The sequence below is a fragment of the Naumovozyma dairenensis genome, chromosome 11, assembly GCF_000227115.2.
Source record: "Naumovozyma dairenensis CBS 421 chromosome 11, complete genome".
NCBI lineage: Eukaryota > Fungi > Ascomycota > Saccharomycetes > Saccharomycetales > Saccharomycetaceae > Naumovozyma > Naumovozyma dairenensis.
In genome coordinates, this window is record NC_016489.1 from 197,110 (window position 1) to 223,338 (window position 26,229).

Consider the following 26,229-nt stretch of genomic DNA (forward strand, 5'->3'; position numbering starts at 1 on the left):
ATAATCAAGACATGAGATGATTAAACATTTTTGTGTATAGGTTACGTATGGTAACAATAAAATGACCTCTCATTCGTTGTTCAGTTCGTGGAATATTTACTAAGTTGGTTTCGTTTAGAAATATATCCAACATCGAAATATTCAATAGCTTGTAACGCTTTATGAAAATAATTCAATGAGGAATAAGATCCAAACAGCTGAACTCTTTCTGAAAATGTCTCCTTTTTATATGTTCATTAAATTATGTATGTATTTTTTTATCATGATATCTATTTATATTTCAAACTTAATATCTCTTTTTATTAAAGCTCAAATAATCTCCTTACTACTCTACTTGCACTTGGATCACCAGGATTGGACCAATTTTGTCGTACCTGTTTCTTTATACTATACCTTGAAGTGGAAAATGATTGCAAAATGTCAAAATTTGTACCATATCCATCAACAGTACTCGTCGAGTTTTCAAGATCCTTGGCAATAGATTCTTCACCTCCAGCTAATGCTTCAAGGTATTTCATCATAAATTCATTATAATGAATAATAATATATTCAATCATCTTATGAAGGAGAGAAATAAACGTAGGTAATTCATCCATCATTTTCCTTTGCATCATCTCAAAATGTTTCGCAATAAGATCACGTTTGACATCATGTATGTTAGCTTTCCTTTCCTTCAAATAAAGTATATAGTCCTTCTTTAATGTACCCAAATCCTTTAAATTCGTCCTTATAATCTCACAATACTTAATAATTTGGGATAATGGTCCCAAAACAGTCGTTTCCAGGATAGTCAATTTCAATATTGTTACTTCTTCCTTCCTCTTATAAGTGTCTTCAAAATATGCTTTTAATTTATTATCGATTTCCCATTGTGAATTATCTGGTTCTTTATATTTTAACATCCTTTCCCATACTTTACAACTATGAAGATTTCTATCTAATATGGAATGATAATCAACATCACTAATTGTTATTTGGAGTTCAAGTAATCGCTTTCTAAGACGTTTGAATTTCGTTATGCTCTCTGATAATGTACAATTCGTTGGCGGATGATTAGAAAATCCATTATAATTCGTGTCAGTATGATTGGCAATGCTTGTTGAATTGGAATTGCCTTCTTCTATTGGAGATGATGGTTGTTCACTCTGATTTACGCTTTTTTCAAAAACGGAATCCCCTGAATAATAACTAGAAGAACCAGAAAAAACAGAATTTGATCTAGTACCATCAACATCTAAACTTTTAGTTGTTTTCGAATCATGTCGTAGAAAAGTTACGGGTTTAATGGCTGGAGAAGCTTCAGAAATTTTGGATAAGGTTGGTTTTCTTTTGGATCCTATATCTTCATATTGTTGATTCTTGTCACTATAACTTTGTATGATTTCCATTGGTGTTAAGCTAAAATTATACATTGAATTTCCATTATATTCTTCTGTTTCTAATTCTAAGTTATTCTTAAATTCAATATATTCTTCACGTACTTGGACGATATTATCACATAGTATTGTGTTGACAACACCAGCCGAATTCATTGACAGCTTGTTTAGTAATTCAATGAGCTCATCTATACGTTTTATTGGTCGTGAAAGAATCACCTCCAGGTTTTGAAATTTACTTAGCTTGATACAATGTTCATACCATAACCCGAAAAGTTTAGGGTGGTTTCTTTGTAATGAATGGAATAACTCCATCTGCCTTTCATGTGATACTGAATAGCTTGTATAAGTTGATTTGCATCGACGTAAATGCTGTTGGAAAACTTCACCAATTTTAAATGTAGAAAATAAATCGTTCTGAATTTTTGGGTTCTTTTTAATATCATCCCAAGTTTTAGGGTCTAAACCGCTAGATGTACGATGATTTGACAATAGCAAATTTTTCAATGAGTTACAAAATATAATACTTATGGAAGCAATAGTATCGAGATTCCCAAATAGAAGCAGTTCCTCATTCGAATTTTCTTTTAATAATTTGTTTCTGAAAATAATATTTTCATGCAATGCTCTTCTATAGACCGAATTGGCGGTAATCATCAGTTCAGCATAAATTAGTTCTGTTTCGTAAATTCCTTCGACGATTTCATAGAATTCAGTAGCCTTTTTGGAATTTGGAGACTCAATATTAACCGCAGAATTAAATTTATCCAAATTTAAAGGCGAGTATGATTTTTTCGTCAAGGGTTCGCCTATATCACTCAGATCAAGACTGGCAGGTCTTTTGAAACTGTTTTGCGTCAAAGATATAGGTTTATCAACATCAATTTTTTTCATAAATCTACTATTGTTTCTGGAAATTGCTGGTAATTTAGAATCGTTGCTATGGAAGTAATCATTATGATAATCTCTTATTGGTGTTAAAGTATTACTCGATGGATAATGTAACTCATCGAAAAGCCTCGAAGTTTTAAACATTAGAAAAAATATGTAGCAGAAATGAACAGTAATTTGTTATTTAAGGATATCAGGAATGAAGCAGCTGTAAAATTTAGTTTGAGTCGAATAACATCAATAAATATATCCATTTATGCTTAGAAAAAGATGTCTGCTCTTTTTATATGTTTCTCTCTTATATTATGTGACAGGGCTTCTAAGCGCTCCGAAATTAGTTTCCTTCGGAGCGCCGTCACAGTTGCGTCAAACTTGTTTACAAAAAGAAAAAAAATGAACTAATACGAGATAGAATAGAATAACAAGAGCAAAATGTCATTGAAACAACGACAAAACACATCATTAATCATATTGTCTCTTCATAATATTCCAAACCACCCCTACCAATAAATTCGGTCATTATTTTGAATCGATCGCCCTTGTCATCTTCTGCCAATAACATCTCTAACATATCGGCTTTCTTTGTAAGTTCTTTCTGGTTTTCATACAACTTATTCGAAGTCTCTAACTCAACCAAACATTTGGGACACTTGAACAATTTTTTTCCTTCTGTATTGGATCTTTCTTCGTCTAAACATCTTTGATGATAAATATGTCCGCATTTAAAGAAAACACAAGGTAGATCAAGAAGCGTGTTACATCTACGACATTTTTCATTTTTCACCCTAATTTCTTTCGGTTTATCAACATCCAGCATAGATCTTAGTTTGTCCTTCTTGTCATGTAATTCACTTTGATATGAATCTATTAATTTTTCGCCTCTGGTAATTTCTTCTTGTTCATTCTCCATGTAGTTCACTAAGATCTCTTGAATCAAACCGTATGTAACAACGTCTGTGTTTGATAATAGCTGAATAATTTCTAATAGAGACAATATATTTAATTTCGTTATCGGATTTAGTATCTTATCTTTCACAACTTGTTCACCACCTATTTCATGTAGTATAGATTTAGATGATGTAAAATACGTCAATGCACTCCTATAAAGGTCTGGCTCTTTGTTTGCATGCGTTCTAAAAAATGTAAGGCAATTCGTGGGCGTATCTGTCAGCGTCATCGATTTAAATACACTTAACAAAGCCTCTTTTGAATCGCCCATTAATGTATACAATAGATTATCTTCATCGTCCTTTTCTTCATCGAGAGAAAATGGATTGACTCCATTCATATGTGAAATTAGCATCATCAACGAATTATCAATCCTTTTATTAGTTGTAGAGCCCTGAGTTGCATTATCAACTGAAGACACCAACTTATTGCTTTCTTTTAGCACATTCTTTGCCTTTGCAGCCCAAGAGGAACTACGTTCTTCGATATCATCATTTGCTAATGATAAATACAGATCGTATAAAGTAGTTAGAATAACTTGCTTATCATCGGCAAATCCCTCAAAACGTTGGTAGCTTTCTAAACAGGCTTCGAGGAAAACAACAAATTCAAAGGGTCTAGATATGAATGAACTGAAGACTATTGATGGTCTAGGAGGATGATATGTCGGAATGGGGGGTCCATTCTGGATACTGCTTTCTTCACTTGTGGAAGGCGTACCTGAACTTTTATTCATATAATTGAAAAATGATGTATAACTATAAAATACAGTCTTAAATTCTGAAGTGACTCTCTCTGCTGTTGATTCTGGTACTTTAGTTATATCTTTTCGGTATTCTGTCGACTTAAATTTACCTGTAAACACGTCAATCAATAAGGCATTCGTGTCATTTGGTAACCGTTCTAGCATATCTTTGGAAAATGTGGTTAAAATACGCAATGCATCGTCTATTGGCAAACTTTTTGTATACTCTAAGGCAGCAGATGTATCTTGTATTAGAAACAGTAGGATTTCTACTGTATATATGGCATCTTTTACAAATTTTCTTGCGAACTGATATGATTCCGTAATAAATTTGGTTTCCTTTAATAGAGATAAAATTAAATCCAAATCGAATAAATTATGGTCTGAATAAAAGTATGCCTCATCATCAAGATCTTCAGCTTCAATGTCTTTATCTTCGACGAATTGACCAGATCTGTTGTAATGCTTTAAGAAATAGTCTAATCCCGAACTATCTTTAAGTTTTATAAGAACAATCAATAGTAGAGTGACGTGATCTGGTTTAGCAATATCGCGTTTGATCAGTGCCCACAGGAAATGAGCTAGATTCTTCATATCTTCTGGGTCTCGCGTTTCTTCGACACCGAATTTACTAATAATATCGCTATATTCGATAACATCTAGACATTGAATGTATTGCTCGGTAGCCTCCTCCTTCATGTTCTTATTATATAGGAAATCACCGTATATTTTGTGAATGTTCTGAATTTTTGTTTTCTCCATATTATTTTGTTGGGCTAACTTTAAAGCAAAGGGGAACGCTTCCTTTTGTATTACTATATTCAATTGATCTTCTAAGGATTTTTTGGTTATCTTGTAAAGAACACCATCTGATGCCAATAAATACAAGATTTTCACATGTTTCTCTTGAGCTTTAAATATATCAATTACTGTACTTGAGATAAATGTGTTCCAAACAATCACTTGGTTAAGTATATCTACAATTATCACTTTATTAATAATGGGAGAAGTAAATGAATCAGAATTCAAAACTGTCGATTTTGTGGGATTTTCTTCAGAGACAAGCATGATTTGATTCTTGTTGACCTGATGTATTCTTTTGATAGATGTTAATTCTACCGGCAGGCTATGTTTCTCTCCGCTTTGTTTATAAAACTCTAATGAACCATTAACTGAACAGATAAATTCATTGGTGTAAGGATTCAAATATCCACAGTTCAAGTCTACACCATATCTTGAATTTAAGACTAGATCAGGTTGCCCCTTATTCCTCCCAGTCGTATTGAACAGCATGATTTTCGAGGTTGTTGCTACAAAGCAATGGCTTGCATCATTGTTAAGGAATAATGATGTAACAGGCTCCTTTCCAGGATCTTCGTAAATAATTCTTTGGCTTGAACCTCTATCTCTTGCAATATCACCTCTAATCAATAAAACTTTACCATCAACATAACCAACTACGATACAAGATAAGTCCTTAGATATAGATACAACAGATAATGGGAAGGTATTAGCACCGCTTTTTAAAATAATTCGAGAATGGTAGATGTGCTCATCTTTGGGCAGTTTAGCTAATCTATAGATATTGATCAATTGTGGGCTGCCTGTCTTTTCTCCTATAACCGCAGCGAATGTCTTATCGATGACTTTTATGCAACTTATATGATATCCATCTTCAAAAGCATTAAATGAGTGTTCAATTTTGGAATCCTTTAGATTAATCAATTTGACCCTTCTAGAGTTGGTTGCCAAAAGGAAATGCGTTGAGTCAATTGATGCACATGAAGATAAAGTTGGATCTGAATACAGTGGCGAATCGTCACCTAAAAGTGGATCCCTAATTGGTAAGCTCTCATAAAATTGGAATTGTCTCCAAGCCGATAACGACATAGAATGATGGGAGTGGTTGGTTAATATTGGAAGTAACTTAATTTAACTTATTAGTATTACAGCTTCCTTGTTCAATATATCGGATTCTCTTGTTGTTATATCTCATTAGCTTACGTACTTGCCTATATAAATTTGTTGTTAAGGTACGACATCAATGTGCCCGGGAAAATAGTTGTATTAAGAAAGGAACAAGACAAGAGTGTTAGTTGATCGTTCTCAAGCACAGTAATGTTAAATAATATGCAAGAAGGAACGTAGTATAGGAGCTAATTGTATGAATTGCCATCCTTTTACTTCCCACTGTCTTAATTTACGTTTATGAGGCTAACATATCTCACCACAAGCAATATAACATTACATAACAAATAGCGCTATATCATATATGAAGTCAGCATAAAGCTAATAGCTCGGCTAACTATATATATGGTACGATTCACGAAGATTCCTGGCTTAACCTTAGTCTATTTATTAAGTATAACGATGAACTTTATTTTTTTTATATTTTTCGATTTATTTGTTTAAACAGTATACATATAGTAGAAAGTAAATGATGATTTATTGGTTCGCGATTTGCACCTTAAATGAATCAATAGATTATAGGATTATAGAAGTAAAAGAAGGAAAGGAACAGAAATAATCATAAGATTATGTCGCTTAGTATCTTCTTTGTGGTCTTTGAGTTTGAGATCTGTCTTGAATGTAAGTACCTGGAACAATGTGTTCTGGTAAGTTCAAGTATTCTCTCAAGTATTCAACACCTTCTTCAGTCAAGGTGTAGTAATAATATTGCCATGAGAATTGGGTCTTGACGTAACCTTTGGAAGTCAAAGATTGCAAAGCCTTGATGACGTACAAATTCTTGGTGTCAATTTCTTCGTGCTTTGGTTGGTTGAAATCCTTCTTAGCGACGACAACACCTTCTATTTTAAAACATAATGAAGTCAAAGATTACAAAACAAATAGTTAGTAAATTATTCACAAAAAAATATATGATGCTTACTCTTAAATGTTTACAAGTAGTCAAACCACAATCAATCAGATAGATTCTAATAACGAGTGCTATTAATTCATAATAATAATTGCATCATGTTTCCCATGACGATTAGTTCTTCTATGATGAAAGACGCTTTCCTGAAACTTGTAATTTCATTAAACTTTCTATTATCTTCTGACTTTGTTTTACAGTTTTCTGCCATTAAAAGTGATGGATTCTCATATCATCACTGTTTCTCTATTTTTATTCTATATTATCGTCAAATCATTTGATCTATCGCGAATTTGTTGTCTTGTTAACTGGTTTTTAAACATACCTTGAAACAAGTATCTGTGGATCTTAGTTCTGTCTTCCTTTGGCATCAACATTTTGGCTGGTTTATTATTACTTTACTTGCAAAATTTGTCCTTTACCTTGTAATCGTTAATATAAGGCCTATTGAAATATCGCTATTTTTTGATGTATAGTTATGAAGTATTCGTATTATTGTTTGAATTTGAAAGATCTGCGCTTACGCGCTCTCGCCCTGCTATAGATTTGGACTATGGCGTAGAAATTTGTAAAAAAGATAGTCCCAGTTCTTTTCAAACATCAGTACATTCATTTAACGATGCAAAAGGTACGGATGGTGAGCCGAACAGTCTCAGATCGTTAGATATGGAAATTATCCCAAAATCGTTTTGCCGCTGAAGTCAAGTAAGCTGATTTCTGGTGGCAGCTGAACTGTACATTCGAACAAAGACCAGTTAATAATTTCAACATGGAACAAGTTAAGAGTTACATTTCTAGTACCTTGGAGAAACAATGTTTCCTTTCAATGGTGTTTTTGGACTAGTTCCCATATATCATGAGAACTCGCGATCGTTGATACCCAGTCTTCAAAAGGCATTTCCCGGTACAAGTACCATTTCTTAAAGAATGAGAACATAATATTGGAGGTGCTAGGGTGTAATAAACTCTTTTTTAATTAAAATTCTGTTATAACTAGCGATAATCACTATTATTATAAGAAGTTTGATTGGATCGGCGGCTATTTTTTAAGATGTCAATAAATCGTTAAAGGTGACAACTATCAGTTGAAAATTTTTTTAAAGAGAAGGCGATGAGATGAGCTGAAAAAAAATTTAATATAGATCTAAAAATTGTCTTGCTATGTACCGTATATAGTTGAAGGTATAAACAAAAGCAACAAATCACCAATAATTGTCTAGGAGGTCAAACCACGTTGTTTTTTTTATTCTGATATTTAAGGATCTATCAACTGTGTTATACAATTCTATAAAACAATGGTTCCTCTCACAAAAAGAAAGAGAGATGAAGAATCTCCTTTAACGAGAGAAGATGCTACAAAACAACCAGAAGCTTCTGCTCTTATAAGAAATACTGAAGAAGTATCATTTCCAAGAGGTGGGTCATCAGCATTAACCCCTTTAGAACTGAAACAAGTAGCTAATGAAGCTGCCAACGATGTTTTATTTGGTAAAGAATCTGAACCTACAAGCAATGAAGCATCTAGACCTAAGAAGAAGAAAAAGATTAGTAAGAAAAAATCCTCATCGAAAACAGAAAGCGGTAATGATGAAGAAGAAGAGGAAAAATTAAATGTTGTTCAACACGCAAATTTCAAGACTTTAAAGGTCGGATCTTTATTACTTGGTCAAATCTCATCTATTACCAAAGCCGATCTCTGTGTTACATTCACTGATAATATTTCTGGTTACATTAATTTAACACATATTTCAGAACAATTTACGTCCATGTTAGAGGAACTAGATGAAGACATGTCCTCATCCGATGAACAGGATACGAAAAACAAAGAAGATAATGAAGAATATGATTCATCCGATGATGAAAATTCTGAAAATAAGAAACCACAGACAAACAAAGAGCTACCATCATTAGAAAGATATTTCAAAATTGGTCAATGGTTAAGATGTTGCGTGATAACTAATAGTGCTTTGGAACCAAAGATGAAAAAGAAAAACAGTAAGAGAATTGAACTAACAATTGAACCATCCCGCGTAAATCCATTTCAAGAAGATGATCTCCTTAGATCAACAGCTGTCCAATGTTCAGTTAAAAGTATTGAAGATCATGGTGCGACTCTAGATCTCGGTATTGAAAACATGACTGGGTTCATTTCCAAGAAAGATTGTCCAGATTTTGAAACTTTATTACCAGGTTCAGTGTTCTTAGGTAATGTTTTCAAAAAATCTGATAGATCAGTGCAAGTTAATATGGATTTCACTAATAAAAAGAATAAAATAACACAAATTTCTTCAGTCGATGCTGTTGTGCCAGGTCAATCTGTTGACTTGTTATGTCAACAAATTACACCAAGAGGTATAAATGGTAAAGCATTTGGTCTTGTTCCAGGTTTCATCGGTAATGCACATTTGAGAGTGTTCAAGGAAGAAGATTTAAAACATAAATTCGCCCTTGGTAGTAATATTCAAGCTAGAATTATTGCAGTACTGACCAACAAAGAGAATGACAAAACTTTAATATTGTCTATCTTACCCCATATTCTTAACTTAGAAAATAAATTAAAAGCAACAGAAAGCTTATCAGCCTTCCCAATTGGTTACAAATTTGACTCATGTGATGTGAAAGGTCGTGATTCTGATTACTTATATTTAGCTTTGGATGATGACCGTATAGGTCAAGTTCATTCCTCAAGAGTAGGTGAACAAGAAGGAACCGACAAGTTACCAGCTAGAGTTCTTGGTTTTAACTCAGTTGACGATGTATATGAATTGGTTACTGCTCCAGAAACTCTGAAACTAAAATACTTGAGAACAAAAGACATCCCAGTTGGTGAGTTATTAACTGGCTGTGAGATCGAAACTGTTTCTAGTAAAGGTATGAAACTAAAAATATTCAATGGTCAATTTACGGCAACCGTTCCATCATTACACATTTCGGATACTCGTTTGGTTTACCCAGAAAGAAAATTCAAGATTGGTTCTAAAGTAAAAGCTAGAGTGCTTAATGTGGATGAAAAGGGCCGTGTATATGTCACTTTGAAGAAAACCTTGGTCAATATCGAAGATGATAGTGATATCCAATTTATCTCGACCTATGCTCAAGCTAAGACTATTCAAGAAAAAAGTGAAAAGACAGTTGCTACAGTCGAATCTTTCAGGCCCAATGGTTGTATTGTTTCATTTTTTGGTGGTTTAACAGCATTCTTGCCGAATGCTGAAATCTCAGAAGTTTTTGTTAAGAGACCAGAAGAACATTTAAGACTTGGTCAAACGGTCATCGTCAAAATTTTGAAAATGGATGAAGAACAATCAAGAATGCTAGTAACATGTAAGATTTCCAATGATCAAGCCGAACAGAAAAAGGAAAGAATTGAGAAATTAATTCCGGGTCGTTCTATAGTTGATGTTACCGTTCTTGAAAAAACCAAAGAATCTCTAATCGTCGAACTACAAGATGTTGACTTACGTGGTGTCCTTTATGTTGGTCATTTATCGGATGCTAGAATAGAACAAAATAGAGCAGCATTCAAGAAGATTGTAGTAGGTTCTAAGCTAACAGGTCTAGTTATAGATAAGGACACAAGAACTCAAATCTTCAATTTAACTTTGAAGAAGTCGCTACTAAAGGATGCTGAAAAAGAATCATCTCCGTTATCTTATGCTGATCTTAAATCAAAGGATAAAACTACTCCATTGCATGGTTACGTTAAATCTATTTCAAATAAAGGTATATTTGTTGCTTTTAATGGTAAATTTGTTGGTTTAGTTTTACCAAGTTACGCCGTCGAAAGCCGCGACATTGATATTTCCAAGGTATTTTACATCAATCAATCTGTTACTGCTTATTTATTGAGAACTGATGACGATAATCAAAGATTCTTGTTGACTTTGAAAGAACCTACCAATAAAGTAACGATCACTACCAACTCCCTTGAAACTATCAATCCAGTTGATCCATCAATGAAGAGTTTGAAAGACTTCACCCCAGGCACTTTAGTGAAAGCTCAAATCAAAGGTATTAAAAAGAACCAATTGAATGTAATCTTAGCTGATAACTTGCACGGTAGAATCGATGTAGCTGAAGTATACGACAACCTATCAGAAATTAAGGATACTAAGCAACCATTAAGTGGTTTCAAAAAAGGTGACATCGTTAAGGCTAAAATCATCGGTACACATGATATGAAAAGCCATAAATTCTTACCTATTTCTCACCATGCTATCAAAGGTACGGCATTAGAATTATCATTGAAAACTTCTGTTTTAGGGAATCCTGTTGTAAATATGAAATCTATTTCCGATGTTTCGGTTGGTGATGAATTAATAGGATACGTTAATAACTATACTTCAAAATTCTTATGGCTAACTATTTCCCCAATTTTGAAAGCCAAGATATCTATTTTTGATTTAGCTAAAGATGGTTTGAAAGGATCTGATATTGAATCCAACTTCCCATTAGGTTGTGCTTTACCTGTTACGGTCACTTCCATCGATACTGAGCATGGCATCATTAATGTTAAAGGTAAATCCCACACTGTCATATCAATTGCTGATATTAAAGTAGGTGACAGGCTTCCTGCTCGTATTACCAAAGTAACTGAAAGATATTTGTTGTTAGATTTAGGGAACGGAGTTTCTGCTTTATCTTTTGCCACAGATGCCTTGGAAAATTTCTCTCTTTCATTGGTAGCCTCCTTCAAAGGTAAAGAAAACAAACTTGTTTTCGTGAAGGTTTTATCAGTAGATGTCGAATCCAAAAAGATCCACGTTTCATTGAAATCTGATTCTGCAAAATCTTCTTCAATTAAGTCCCACGACGATATTAAACAAGGTGACATTGTCGATGCTCTTGTTAAAAATGTCTCAGACAAAGGTATCTTTGTTTATTTAAGTGGTTCAATTCAAGCCTTCGTTCCTGTTAGTAAACTATCTGATTCTTATTTGAAAGAATGGAAGAAATTCTACAAACCAATGCAACATGTCATTGGTAAAGTAGTGAAATCTGATGAGGATGACCGTATTCTTTTAACTTTAAGAGAATCTGAAGTTAATGGAGATTTAAATATTCTTAAGGGCTACTCTGATATTAAAGTTAATGACGTTTTCGATGGTACTGTTAAGAATGTCACTGATTTTGGTGTTTTCGTTAAATTAGACAACACAGTTAATGTTACTGGTTTAGCTCATATAACAGAAATTGCTGACACACAACCAAAAGATCTTTCTTCTTTATTCGGTACTGGTGATAGAGTTAAAGCCTTTGTTTTAAAGGTTAATCCAACCAAGAAACAATTATCCTTAAGTTTGAAGGCTTCAAGATTCAGCAAGGACAGTGCTACTAAGAAAGACACAGCTAAAGAAGATATGGACGAACCAGTGGATGTCATTGATTACAATAATGAATCTGATGTGGAGTCTGATGTTGATGAACGTCCTGTCGTCACCAAGAAGACAACTGTATCTACTGATGATTTATCATTAAGTACTGGCTTTGATTGGACTGCTTCCATTTTAGACCAAGCACAAGATGAAGAATCTGAAGAAGACGAAGATGAAGATTTCACTGTGAGTAAGAAACATAAACACTCTAAGAAAAAACAGATTGTTGAAGATAAGACTATTGATATCAGCACAAGAGCTCCAGAATCTGTTGCCGATTTTGAAAGACTAATTATTGGTAATCCAAACTCATCAGTTATTTGGATGAACTACATGGCATTCCAATTACAATTGAGTGAAATCGAAAAGGCTCGTGAATTAGCTGAACGTGCATTAAAGACTATAAACTTTAGAGAAGAAGCTGAGAAACAAAATATTTGGATTGCTTTATTAAATTTGGAGAATACATTTGGTACTGAAGAAACTTTAGAAGATGTTTTCAAAAGATCATGTCAGTACATGGATTCCTTTACAATGCATAATAAGCTTTTGAGCATATATCAAATGAGTGAAAAATCCGATAAGGCATCCGAATTATATAAAGTTACTGCTAAGAAGTTCGGTAGTGAAAAGGTTTCTATATGGGTTTCCTGGGGCGATTTCTTGATTTCTCAAGGACAAACACAAGAAGCACGTTCTATATTAGCTAATTCATTGAAGGCTCTTCCTAAACGTAGTCATATTGAAGTTGTGAGGAAATTTGCTCAGTTAGAATTTGCCAAAGGTGATCCAGAAGGTGGTCGTTCATTACTTGAAGGTTTGATAGCAGATGCACCTAAGAGAATCGATATATGGAATGTCTATATTGATCAAGAAATTAAGATCAAGGAAAAGAAGAAGGTTGAAGAATTATTTGAACGCGTTTTGACCAAGAAGGTTACAAGAAAGCAAGCTAAATTCTTCTTTAACAAATGGCTTCAATTTGAAGAGAGCCAAAAAGACGATAAAGCTGTCGAATATGTTAAAGCCAAGGCCACTGAATATGTTAACAGTCACGCTGAAGAAATTGAAGCTTAAGAACAATTTCCTCAAATCTGTTTATCATTAACATCATCATCATATAGAGGCGGTGAGTAAATAAATAAAATGTATATTAGTCTTATTTTATGTTTATTATTATTCTATATAAAACTTTCCATTATAAGAGAACTTAAAGTATTTACACTTTTACTCTATTTATAAAGCATATATAAAGTCTATAGCATTTCTGTATCGCAGTATAAAGGATTGTTTAATCTGTTATTAATTCCTTGATGAGAATTGGGACTGAGTATTTTCATTTGCAATAGTAATCATAATAATATCTATCTATTTCTATTTACACGGCTGAACAATTACAATCTCTCACCGTCCCAACAACAAACGTGGATTACTACGCAGAACTTTCTTCCTGTAAGATATCGATAAAATCCATGTAAATATCAGGCTTGAATGGCCAATTTGCAAAAAGCTCTGTTAAATGAATAAATTCTTTCCAATCTAAGTCAGCGGGTGTCTTTTTCAAAAAATCTTTATCTTCAATTTTTGATGTGAAATAATCTTTGCTTCCATGTCCCAATGAATCAAAAGCGTCAGTCAATTTCGTTCTTTTTAATACCATAAGATGTTTCGTCACATAGTCCCAGTTTTCGAAATCCAACTCAATAAACTTGGGAGTAATTTCCAATAAAACGATTGAATTATTTGATGAGTCATTTGAATTACTATGATTTACTGTCTGCAACATCATTTTGTTATCAGATCCATCAAATACTAAAGGATGATTATTTTTCAACAATACTGCATCGAATTTCTTCAAATCTTTCTCATTTGAAATGGCTATTAAATTGATATCAGTCAAAGTGTCACCAATGACACTCATCTTACTTCTATTTTTACTGCCTAATGGAGCTAAGAGTTTGATTGCTGTACTGACAGGAATCCACAGTAGCATTTTCACTCTACCGAATCTTTGTAACCAATTTTGATTCCCAATACAGGCAAACCATTGCATGATTAATGATTCGTTGTTATGATTTGTTAAGTTACCTGTTATTAAGAATGAATCGTGTACTTGTTCAAAAGGTTCTTTCTTCGGTATCAGTACCTTATCCTTTTCAATTAGATTGATAAAGGATTTCCAGTTATACGGATCTTGTGGATATAATATCAATGGAGAAGATGAAGAATCACTGGTGTAGTTGTTCTGTATGAATCTCAAAAACTGTGGCCTTGATTCCATGAGGACGCATTGTGATGGAGAATATCGGTTGTAAAATGTAGCTGATTGTATACCTGGCCCAGAGTATAAATCCAATATTTGTAATTTCGATGGATCCTTGTAAGTGGCTTCTAAATTCAGTTTATCATATATCTTGTCATAGACATTAGGATTTATTAGATATCTTGCACCATAACGTTGAGTTATCTGTTGAATCTGTTCTAATGGCGGTAGTGGAACACGCATAGTTTCTTTTTCGATAGATTTTTCTTAATATCCTGAGTGTACTTAATCACTCAATTGGCAGTACTGATAATATGAATGGTAGTATGGAAACGGCGTTTGGTTGCTTTGTATTTCAATAGATAACTTTCAATATTCTTCTGGAACATTATATAACGAATTTTAAATAGCACGATTTCTTGAACAAAATATTGAACTTCTATATCTATGAAGAAGACACATGAAAGAGAGTAACTGAAAAGTCTTCAAATCAAGGACTACAGAGTAACTTCAGCATTGTATTCACACGTCATTATCATCTACAGATATCCAATAACAATTTACTGATTGCATCATGCCAGTCATAAAGCTGAAAAAACCAAGAGATCCCAACGACCCAACGCCCTCATCAGAACAACCAAACTTAAAGAAGATTCGTATTAAAGCAAAGACGTCATCAAGTACCGGATCCACACCATCTACAGAATTAAAGAAACCTAAATTGAAGATAAATCTAGGCAAGAAGAAAACTAATGGTAAATCTAACAAAGTATCATCATCCAGTAATGGTTTGAAATTAAAGTTGAACTTGAAACCTAAAAAGAAACAAGAGAAAATTTATAAAGCTCCTAAATTACGGTTGAAACCAATACGGATACCTGGTGAAGGTTATGATTCAGAAGCATCTGATATAGAAGATGACCCTTTGATTGAGTCTGGGATCATTTTAAGAGTGATTCCTGATCTTCAATTGGAGTTCATTAAGAATAGCATTGATTCAGGTGATTATTCTGGATTTAGTATTAAATGGATGGGTCATAGACACGCTATTGTTATAATTAATGATGTAAGGTATGGTGCTATCTTAGTAGATTTACCTACCATCATTGAAGTGAATAAGAGTGTAGATAGGAAGAATTTGTTAAAGACTTTTGATGTTTGTCAAATGTTGTTGTGTGTTAAAGATTTGAGTAGCAATAATGAGGATGATGAGCATGTTTTCCAATTGAGAGCTCCGGATTCTGAGGATTTAGTCTCCAAACATTTTGAAAGTTATAAAGATGAAATTGATGGGAATAGGAAGAACTTCTTTAAGAATTTCAACACTCTTCCGTCCAACACTAATAATTCAATTTATTCTGAAATGGAACAAAAATATTTGGATGATATTGTGTTGAAAGAATATGATTATAAGCATGGGTTAACACCACCATTGTATAATGTAAGGAATAGAAGATTTAGAAGAAAAATGAATGCTACAGAATTTGATTATGTGGAGGGTGTTGTTGACATTTTGTTAAAACAAGATGTGCAAGCTGAAGAAGTCCAATATGAACTGGTTGATGAATCTGAATCTCTTGGTGTATCAATGGCTATACCTAATTCATTTGATGATTCGTTCTTCAACGAATCTTCGACTGATGTCAGTAAACCACAATCTCAACAAACAGCTACATCAGGAATGACAATACCACTACCGTCTCGACAACCCACCGCAGTTACTATACAAGAACAAACTCATATAGACCCAGGGATGGAAATGGCTGAAGAAGATGAAGAATTAGATCTAGAGGCGGCATTCAATAGTGAAGAAGAAGAAGAAGAGGAAGAACGAGGGGAAAATGGAATAATGACACAAGAATTAGTTAAGACCGAAACGCTTTCAGGTGCACCAACATCAACAACAACTACTACTACGGCAATCACAACCACTACTTCAATTGAGCGGCCACAACAAGCAGCAGCAGCAGCAGCGGCAGCAGCAATTATACCTGGTGAAGAACCAATGGAGGAAGTAGATCAGTACCTGGGAGCTGAAGATGAAGATGAAGATGAAGAAGAAGAGGATGAAGAAGAGGAAGAGGAAGAGGATGAAGAGGAGGATGAGGATGACGAGGAAGAAGAAGACGAAGAGGGCACACGTTCAAATACTAAAGAAATATCAGAAAAGAGACAACATGCAGAATTATTGCAAGATGAATTAAATGAGTTGCAAAGTACAGTTGCGCATACTAAGAGCAAGCTCGAAAAGGCTACAAATCCCTTATTGAAGTCAAGATTTATTGATAGTATTAAGAAATTAGAGAAGGAAGTGGAATTGAAAAAGAAGCAATTACAAGCTAGTGAAGAAGAACTTCAGAAGCATAAAAAGAGCCAATCTGCGGATGAGGATGATTTGTTTGCATCCACTGCACCGATGGATGATGAAGATGGTGAGGATGGTGAAGATGAAGACGACGGTGAAGATGAAGATGACGAGGACGAAGAAATGGATCTTGACGAAGATGATGTTGATGAACAACAAGAAGCTGATGATAATGAAGTTGCGAATGTAGAGGAAACGAGTCCCCAAGCTGCTGGAGGTGAGGAAGCAGCTGCATCAGCGGCAGGAGATGAAGAAAACGGTGGATTAGATCAAAATGACCTTGATATGATGATGTTGTTTGGGGCAGAAGGGGATGAATAGACTTCAGAAATGCCATACATAACATAAATACATAGGGACGATATATAGAAGGAACGAATATATTTATCAGAGTTGTTAAATTTTTTTTTTGAATCTAAGTTAAGTGAAGCAAATTTATATTGCTATGCACACTGTTTGAATATACTGTACTGAACATTATGTTGAAATATGCTCATTGTGTTAACCTAATTGGGAAATATATTTCAATTATAATGGGGTTGAGCGCCTAATACTTGAATTTAGTAATGGCAACCTAATTAAGAAATATGTTTCAAGTTGTTGTCTATTGGTTGCATATCTTAAAGAAATGTGAAGAGACATTAATGTCTTAGTAAATTAATTTCCATTATATAGATTTAAATACGTGATAGAATCGACGACGTACTTGACAAGTGTGAATCTCAAGTTCACAACTACAGCTATACGTATAATATATTCCGTATACCAAACACCCATCGCTTACATATATAATTCACGGTTAATAAACAGACCGTGTAACGTGACGCCAAAAAAGGTAATAAACATCACTTCTTTGAATTTATTGTATCTAAGTCGATGATGAGTTATCTATATGTAAATAGTAGTTTCTGGACAGAAGCAAGCAGATTTTGATATTAGAAAGCATTCAAATAAGGGAGAAGGTACACATACGTACTTATATTGTTATATTGCTCTGTTGAGAGGAGAAAAACCCATATTTCGTTTCCTATTGCCCATATCGTGCTGGTCATAACAACAATAAAAAGCCACTTTCTTCACTGGCATTTTACCATTTCCTACAGCTTCAACCTTCAAGAATGGATCTAGGAATACCAAACAGGGTTCTGACTAAGGAGGAAATTAGTCGTTGTTATTTGAAATGGCAACAACTTCGAAACCTTTATGGTGAAAATGCTCCTCAGATGCCCGAATTCATTACCTGCACAAGAATATTACAGAGAGCTGCAAAACAACAACAGGATGCAAAACAGCAGCTACAGCAGCGACAGCAGCAGCTGCAAAATGAGCAGACTACTAATAGTCCGGTACCAAATGATGTAATTCAACGTAAAGAACCAACCGAGACCACGTCGCCTGGCACGTCATTGAATGGTCCAAAAAATGTTCCAACACCAACTAATAATACTTTTCCAAGTAGCACATCTTTAAGAAGAAATAGTTCATTAGCACAGTCACCTAAAAGTGTTCGGCCTCCCAATGAGAATCAATTCACAGAAACAAGGTCACAAAGTAACCATATAGAATCCCAAATACCATCTGAACCTAACGATTACCAAACAGGTCATAAGGTAAAGACTACCAATCTCCCATTAAAACAAAATAAGCAAGATACTACTGAAAACCTGAATCAAAACTTTAATAACGATAAGGAACAAATAAATCACATAGCAAATGGAAAGGTACAAGAACCGCACAATACTCAAGATAGTTTACCTGTTCAATCACCGCCTGCACCAAATCCTTCAAAGCCAAGCGACATGTCTCAGAGTAATGTGCCCAAAATCATTCCAAATAATACCCAAAATGTCGACACTTTTAATAAGAACACGCAACAGTCATCGGCACAAGCAGAATCCAATAATATACAACGCCCTCATCATTCTAACCTATTCACAAATGAACAATCTACTCTATTAAAAGCACAGATAACGGCATTGAAATGTCTCGTTAACCAGCAATCTGTTCCAGAGGAATGTCAATCAATTATACAAGGATCAATAAATAATCCCCCCGATTTTAGAAGAATGTTAATGTCTTTAAGTGAGTTTGTAAGAAGACAAACCAATCAAAACCAAGGACCGGAACAACAAAATGATAAATCTTCAAATGACCAATTGAATTCTCAATCTCACGATTTTAATAATAAAGTTGATGGCCAAGAGGTTGAAACAAATTTGCAGGAGAGACAAACGGAACAAAAACAACAACTACAGGATGGTAAAGAACCAGAACGTAACCATCAAATACCAGACGGTATTACGCCACCACATGTGACTGCGGATGAGTCTACGATACATGCTTCAACAAAGAATGAGTTATCAACCCCGCAGTATCTCCCGATAGCTGAAGCTAAACCTATTGGAGCTAAGACAGTAAATGCAGATTTATCACCCAAATCGAAACCACAAGAAGAAAAGGTAGAAAATAAGGCCAAAGAAGTTGAAATGAAGAAGGAAACCATAGAAGAAAAACCTAAAGAACCAGAATTTGTAGGTGATAAGGAACCTCCAAAACCTCAACCTCCCATACTGTTGGATGATTTTAAGGCACTTCTCTCTGAAAATGTTGAAAATGTCATTGACGTCAAGGACCCAACAATGATGGTCGATTCATTTACTCTTCCTGATTTTTCTCAAAAAGTGACTTACGATTCCTTATTCCCAACTGCAACAGATCCAACATTACACATTCAACCAGGGTTCCTTCCTCCAGGAATTGATATTCATACTGCCACGGAACTTTACCATACATTAATTGCTTTAAATATCGATACCTCACTAGATGAATGCTTAAATACTATTTTGTCCACTGAAGATGCAAACAATCTCAAACAAAATGATTGTCTATATGACTACTATGCTCTTCAATTACTACCATTACAAAAGGCAATGCGAGGTCACGTCTTACAATTTGAATGGTATCAAAATTCTTTATTAACAAATATGCACCCGAACTTCCTTTCCAAAGTGAGAAACGTGAACATACAAGATACATTACTGACACATGAACTATATAGAAAACATGAAATATTACAATATGAAAAACGAAAGAAACAAGAAGAACAAAAACTGAATTTGATAATTAACTCATCTGTCGACCAATATACTATAAGATCAGAAAAGCGGAACCGACGTTTGAAACATGGTCATAAATTGATTAATACTCATGTGACACTTGAGAAAGATGAACAAAAGAGGATAGAAAGAAAGGCTAAAGAACGTTTGCAAGCATTGAAGGCAAATGATGAAGAAGCATATATTAAATTGTTAGATCAAACAAAAGATACGAGAATTACTCATTTGTTAAAACAAACTAATGCATTCTTGGATTCATTGACTAAAGCAGTGAAGGATCAACAAAAATATACAAAGGAAATGATTGATTCTCATTTGTTAGAAAATTCAGAACAAGAACCATCGGTAACTCCTCAATTAACAGACGCAATAGTCGATGAAGAAGATGAAGATGACGATTTAGCTGGTACTATCGACTATTATAGTGTAGCACACAGAATAAAAGAAGTAATTACGCGACAGCCTACTATGTTAGTAGGTGGTACCTTAAAAGAGTATCAATTGAAAGGGCTGCAATGGATGGTATCACTTTTCAATAATCATTTGAATGGTATCCTAGCAGACGAAATGGGGTTGGGTAAAACTATTCAAACCATTTCATTATTAACATATTTGTATGAAACGAAAAATATTCATGGTCCTTATTTGGTTATTGTGCCATTATCGACGTTATCAAATTGGAGTAATGAATTTGCAAAATGGGCACCTGCAATGCGAGCTGTCTCTTATAAAGGTTCACCTGCTGAAAGAAAATCAAAACACAATATCATTAAATCAGGTGAATTTGATGTCGTCTTAACTACTTTTGAATATATCATTAAGGAAAGAGCTTTACTATCAAAGATAAAATGGATCCATATGATTATTGATGAAGGTCATAGAATGAAAAATGCACAATCAAAATTATCCTTGACATTGAATACATATTATCATTCTGATTATAGATTAATCCTTACAGGTACACCGTTACAAAATAATTTACCAGAACTATGGGCATTATTAAATTTTGCATTACCCAAAATTTTCAATTCTGTAAAATCTTTTGATGAGTGGTTTAATACACCATTCGCAAACACCGGTGGTCAAGATAAGATCGAATTAAATGAAGAAGAAACACTGCTGGTTATTAGAAGATTACATAAGGTTCTGAGACCATTCCTATTACGTCGTCTGAAAAAAGATGTTGAGAAAGATCTTCCAGATAAAGTTGAAAAAGTTATTAAATGTCAAATGAGTGCTTTGCAACAGGTCATGTATCAACAAATGTTAAAATATCGTAGGTTATATATTGGTGATCACACTAATAAAAAGATGGTTGGTTTAAGAGGATTTAACAATCAACTGATGCAATTGAAGAAAATTTGTAACCATCCATTTGTCTTTGAAGAAGTGGAAGATAGAATCAATCCTACAAGAGAAACGAATTCAAATATATGGCGTGTGGCAGGTAAGTTTGAATTATTAGAAAGAATTCTGCCAAAGTTGAAAGCAACCGGCCATAGAGTACTAATCTTCTTCCAAATGACTCAAATTATGGATATTATGGAAGATTTTCTGAGGTTTACAGGCCTCAAGTATCTAAGACTGGATGGGCACACCAAATCGGATGAACGTAGTATGCTCTTACAATTGTTCAATGAACCAAACTCGGAATATTTTTGTTTCATCTTATCAACAAGAGCCGGTGGTCTTGGTTTGAATTTACAAACTGCTGATACAGTTATTATCTTTGACACAGATTGGAATCCACATCAAGATTTACAAGCACAAGATAGAGCGCATAGAATTGGTCAAAAGAACGAAGTTAGGATTCTAAGATTGATTACAGAACATTCAGTGGAGGAAGCAATTTTAGAGAGAGCTCATAAGAAACTAGATATTGATGGTAAAGTCATTCAAGCTGGTAAATTCGATAATAAATCTACCGCCGAAGAACAAGAAGCTTTACTACGATCATTATTAGAAGCCGAAGAAGATCGTAAAAAAAGAAGAGAGCAAGGTATTACAGACGAAGAGACAATGGATAATAACGAACTGAATGAATTACTAGCCAGAAATGATGGTGAAATAGAAATCTTCCAAAAAATTGACGAAGAACGTACTAAAAAAGAAAAAGAAATGGGTATTAAAACTAGATTATTAGATAATAGTGAGTTACCGGATGTTTATCACCAAGATATAGAAGCAGAAATGGCCCGTGAAGAATCTGAGGCGGCTGCAGTGTATAGCGGAAGGGGAGCTAGGGAACGTAAAAGTACTCATTATTCAGATAATGTCTCCGAAGAACAATGGTTGAGACAATTTGAAGTAAGTGACAATGAGGATGAGCAGGTACTAGAAGTACCCAAGGCAGAAAAAGAGGAAGATGTTGTTGCTATTCTCAACGAGACGGAAGAAGGTTCAAAGAAAAGGAAAGCAGCTGGTAGATCTAGAGGTAGACCAAAGAAAATGAAACTGGTTGACACTGACGTTAGCTCCGAAACTGCAATTCCTGAAAGTCCAATGACAGTTGAAAATACACCAAACGAAGAACTTCGAACTTCTCCACCAGTAGAAGATGAAACACCCCCAGAAATAAGGGTAACAGCTGGCAAAACCTCAATAAAATCAGCAAGAACTAATTCGAGAGGCCGTGGTCGTATACGTGGTCGTGGTAGAGGAGGACGTGGAAGAGGTACACGGGGAAGACCACCAAAGAAAAATGGTCTGGATTATATTCGTGATGCGAAAAATGTTACTGAGAGTTTAGAAGTTCGCGAAACCATAGCTAATCAGGCTCAAGAGCTGTTTGATTTTGCTGTGGACTACAAAGATAAAAATGGCAGAAACCTTTCTGATATTTTTTTACAGAAACCTTCGAAGGCAATATATCCTGATTATTATCTTATAATAAAGTATCCGGCAGCTTATGAGAATATTGAGAAACATATTGAAACAAAAGCCTACTGTTCATTATCAGAAGTTCTGGAGGATTTCCATTTAATTTTCAGCAATGCAAGGATATATAACACTGAAGACTCTTTAGTTTATCAAGATTCTACTGAATTAGAAGAAGCTGTAACTAAAAAATATCATGAAATAACGGAAAACGATGATCCTATTGACTTTTCAATTTTTGATGAAAAATATGCAACTAAACCGTTACAGTTGAATTCTTCTGCTGATGCATCCAATGTAATATCCCCATCTTCCTAAACGGAACAAATTCATTTATATATTATTGTCAGACGATCGGAGAAAATAGACTACCTATATTATTATATACTTTAAGTAATGTAATTCTACATATATTCATAATATGATAAAAAATGAAAAACTTGATTTTTTGATAATAGGACAGAATATATGTAATGTTATAGAGAGGAGGTATGCAGGGTAGTGTAGTCTTTTTTCTGTAGGCGTTCAATCTGTGTGAGGATCCGATAACGGTTCCAAGGCCTCGTCATTTAAATTAACAGATCTATTTTGTTTCTTCAATTGAATATTAATGTAAATTAATAAAGCACCACTTGAAAAAATGGTTATCAACAATAAACCAAGGTTCACTGGTGTTGGATTCATATCAAACTTGGTGTGTGTCAATTGATCTAAAAGGCTTTGTCCCATATTGCAAATACCACTGATACAAATTAGTAGTCCATAAACGGTCCCAAATGTCTCAAATCCGAACACTTTTGTAGCATAATCTGATATAACTGTATAATAGAAGGGTCTAAAAATCACTAATACCAATATGCCGATTAAATTCAAGAAAAAAGAATTTGGAATTAGGCCCAGAACGGCAATAATTACAGACATACAAGATAATAATTTTAAAACGTTGAAGGTTTTCACATGATCTAAAAGTACCCCAATAAATGGGATAGATAGTACACCACCAATTGGTAAGGCAAGGTCAAATATTTCATTTATTTTGGATGCCAATAATTCATCACCAAGTAAATATTCTTCTTGTGATCTGATTGTAGCGATAAAGTAGTTTATTCTTATCATTGATATTATTGCGAATATAAGTAATAGATAAAACCAAGGCGTTTTCAATTGATCAATGACACTATATCCATGTAATACCCCGAAGATACCACCTGATTTTTCCTCTAATTTGGTTTCCACATAAGTTTCTAATACAGATTTCCTACGTCCCAGTGGAATGCCACTTTCACGATGAAATTGGGATGGTTCTCTTTGTTCATCATCTTCCAATTGTGCTATCAACAATTCTCTTTCATTTGGATCTGGGACCAACATAGATCCGTCATCTCCTTCTACCAGATGACCTGATTCATCTAAACCTTCCACAGTAATTTTTGCCACATTGCCGCATGTTTTATATGATTCATGTGGCATAATTGTAACTTGACAAATGAATATGAATAGTGGTACAATGAGATATAATGTAAAAAATTTCGAAAGGTTGAAAGATGGATTAACTTTCTGATAAAATACTCTATATCCTAGGAATAATGCAGATGAAGAATCGAAAGCACCAGTCAATAAAGCCAAAACGGACCCTGATCTCCTGGGGAAAATGTTTGCCAATTGGAAACAGGAAATGAACACGAACGGTCCACCCACAGAGAGCATGATATAACCTGAAATATATGGGTCTATAAATGTTACGAATGTTGCATGGAAAATGAAAAGCAAAGCTCCTAAGGTTAAGAAGAATGAACCTATTATTCCTGTGATTCGTGGGCCATATGTGTCTAAGATCCAACCAACTGGTAATGCCATCATATTTGTGATACCAGCACTAGCTGTAAAAATAAAATTTAGTTTTAGATCTTGAGCAGAGCATATTGCACTTTTTATTATGGTATCTATTTGGTTCGACTCTGGGTTAAGACAGAACTCTGAATATATACCTTCACTTATTAATATTGGTTTTAAAGCAGCGAAACCAAATATAATCCCACTGGAGAGTAAACACCATAACGTTGCACAGCAAATCTGGCTCACATGTAGGGATTTCGAGCCTTGCATTCTTGTTGTTTTGCCGATAAGATTTAAATATATCTTTCTAATTGGGTATAGAAATTCTATTATTCATTACTTGTCTGGCCAAAATGCATTTTCTTCCTGCATATGACAGTCGATTTAGTAATCATCTTGAAGAGAAAAATTATCACGGAGTATATAGAATTTTACTCAGAAAACCCTGTAGTGGGAGGCCAAATTTCAAAAGCTAAAGAGTGATCTTTGCCAATGAGAGAGCAAACTAAGCAAAATATCAATTAGTTCTATAAGATGGTTGCTGTGTATCTAATACGTATGATTTTATTGGGGCAATAGATTGACCCTTTAAGCAATGGTAACGTTACGGTAATTCTATGTCTATAGGATAATTAATTATGTAATGTAGCGGAAAGTATCAGTAGTGTTAGACGAATGCCATGGTCACTAGTATGACAACCGAGTCTGGTTTCTATTAGGTTTGTTCTTGATCATTTAAACTATCTAACCAAGTTACAACTTTTTTCAAAAATCCTCTTGAATTTGGAACGAAATGACCACCAGGGTGTGTTAGATACGTTGCTGTACCTTCAGTGCACGATTTTAACAAAGATTGAACCTTCTCAGGTTCTGTAATGGTGTCTAAATCTCCATAAACATGCAATGACGGAACCTTAATGGGATTTTCATCATATTGCTTTTGATAACATCCTGGTTTAAATCTAAACCCACCAAATGACATGAAAAATTCCAACGGTGGTTGTTCCGTTTCATTCAAATGTAATAATCCATTGAAATCAGTCAATAAATAACCTGCTACTCCAGCACCTTGACTAAAACCAACAATGCCATGAAAGGGACCATTGGCAATTATATAATCATGTAAATACGATATCGTAGTATCAGGTAATTTGTAAGTATCGTCAGATGGATTCTTTTGTAGCCAAGCTAATATTTCATTCGATTCAGATGGTAAAGAAGTTCCATCCAGATCATCTAGATTGATATCGAAATCTGGTGCAGGGTATTTATTTGGCGCTGTTGCGTAACACAGTTGGTAACCTTGTTTCTCTAGTTCCGTTCTGAACCCTCTTGTTTTGGATGCAAAATATTCTCCTGATTGAGCCAGCCCATGTAACATTAATATCTTCTTTGCCATTATTATTAGCTTCACTTCGTTTTGGTTTCTTCAACCTGCTTTCTTATCATCGAGTCTCATAGAATGGTTATCGGAATTATTAAGTAATGAACATCTTCTCTGTAAGCGCTACAAATTAAAACTTATGACTTCGAGCTTAAGATTACTTTTTAATCCGATTCCG

General features: G+C 34.3%; 9 protein-coding genes across 9 annotated transcripts; 3 read left to right on the forward strand and 6 right to left on the reverse strand.

The window, feature by feature from the left end:
* Positions 1-302: 302 nt before the first annotated feature.
* FUS2 (Fus2p) lies at positions 303-2,411 on the reverse strand (the record flags this gene model as incomplete). The annotated part of the gene is made up of 1 exon (XM_003672475.1): positions 303-2,411. The coding sequence occupies one exon, from the start codon at positions 2,409-2,411 to the stop codon at positions 303-305; it is 2,109 nt and encodes a 702-aa protein (XP_003672523.1).
* A 322-nt stretch (positions 2,412-2,733) lies between these two features.
* PEP5 (tethering complex subunit PEP5) lies at positions 2,734-5,850 on the reverse strand (the record flags this gene model as incomplete). Its single annotated transcript, XM_003672476.1, has 1 exon — positions 2,734-5,850. One exon carries the CDS (start codon positions 5,848-5,850, stop codon positions 2,734-2,736), a length of 3,117 nt encoding a protein of 1,038 aa, XP_003672524.1.
* Positions 5,851-6,504: 654 nt separating this feature from the next.
* Positions 6,505-7,206, reverse strand: RPS10B (40S ribosomal protein eS10; the record flags this gene model as incomplete). Its single annotated transcript, XM_003672477.1, has 2 exons — positions 6,505-6,770; positions 7,161-7,206. 2 exons carry the CDS (start codon positions 7,204-7,206, stop codon positions 6,505-6,507), a joined length of 312 nt encoding a protein of 103 aa, XP_003672525.1.
* Positions 7,207-8,130: 924 nt separating this feature from the next.
* On the forward strand, positions 8,131-13,287 carry RRP5 (Rrp5p; the record flags this gene model as incomplete). The annotated part of the gene is made up of 1 exon (XM_003672478.1): positions 8,131-13,287. The coding sequence occupies one exon, from the start codon at positions 8,131-8,133 to the stop codon at positions 13,285-13,287; it is 5,157 nt and encodes a 1,718-aa protein (XP_003672526.1).
* A 355-nt stretch (positions 13,288-13,642) lies between these two features.
* On the reverse strand, positions 13,643-14,716 carry MTF1 (RNA polymerase specificity factor; the record flags this gene model as incomplete). The annotated part of the gene is made up of 1 exon (XM_003672479.1): positions 13,643-14,716. The coding sequence occupies one exon, from the start codon at positions 14,714-14,716 to the stop codon at positions 13,643-13,645; it is 1,074 nt and encodes a 357-aa protein (XP_003672527.1).
* A 331-nt stretch (positions 14,717-15,047) lies between these two features.
* On the forward strand, positions 15,048-17,159 carry TAF7 (TATA-binding protein-associated factor TAF7; the record flags this gene model as incomplete). Its single annotated transcript, XM_003672480.1, has 1 exon — positions 15,048-17,159. One exon carries the CDS (start codon positions 15,048-15,050, stop codon positions 17,157-17,159), a length of 2,112 nt encoding a protein of 703 aa, XP_003672528.1.
* A 797-nt stretch (positions 17,160-17,956) lies between these two features.
* SNF2 (SWI/SNF catalytic subunit SNF2) lies at positions 17,957-23,149 on the forward strand (the record flags this gene model as incomplete). The annotated part of the gene is made up of 1 exon (XM_003672481.1): positions 17,957-23,149. One exon carries the CDS (start codon positions 17,957-17,959, stop codon positions 23,147-23,149), a length of 5,193 nt encoding a protein of 1,730 aa, XP_003672529.1.
* A 207-nt stretch (positions 23,150-23,356) lies between these two features.
* Positions 23,357-24,937, reverse strand: FMP42 (Fmp42p; the record flags this gene model as incomplete). Its single annotated transcript, XM_003672482.1, has 1 exon — positions 23,357-24,937. One exon carries the CDS (start codon positions 24,935-24,937, stop codon positions 23,357-23,359), a length of 1,581 nt encoding a protein of 526 aa, XP_003672530.1.
* Positions 24,938-25,382: 445 nt separating this feature from the next.
* FSH2 (putative serine hydrolase) lies at positions 25,383-26,066 on the reverse strand (the record flags this gene model as incomplete). The annotated part of the gene is made up of 1 exon (XM_003672483.1): positions 25,383-26,066. One exon carries the CDS (start codon positions 26,064-26,066, stop codon positions 25,383-25,385), a length of 684 nt encoding a protein of 227 aa, XP_003672531.1.
* Positions 26,067-26,229: the final 163 nt, after the last annotated feature.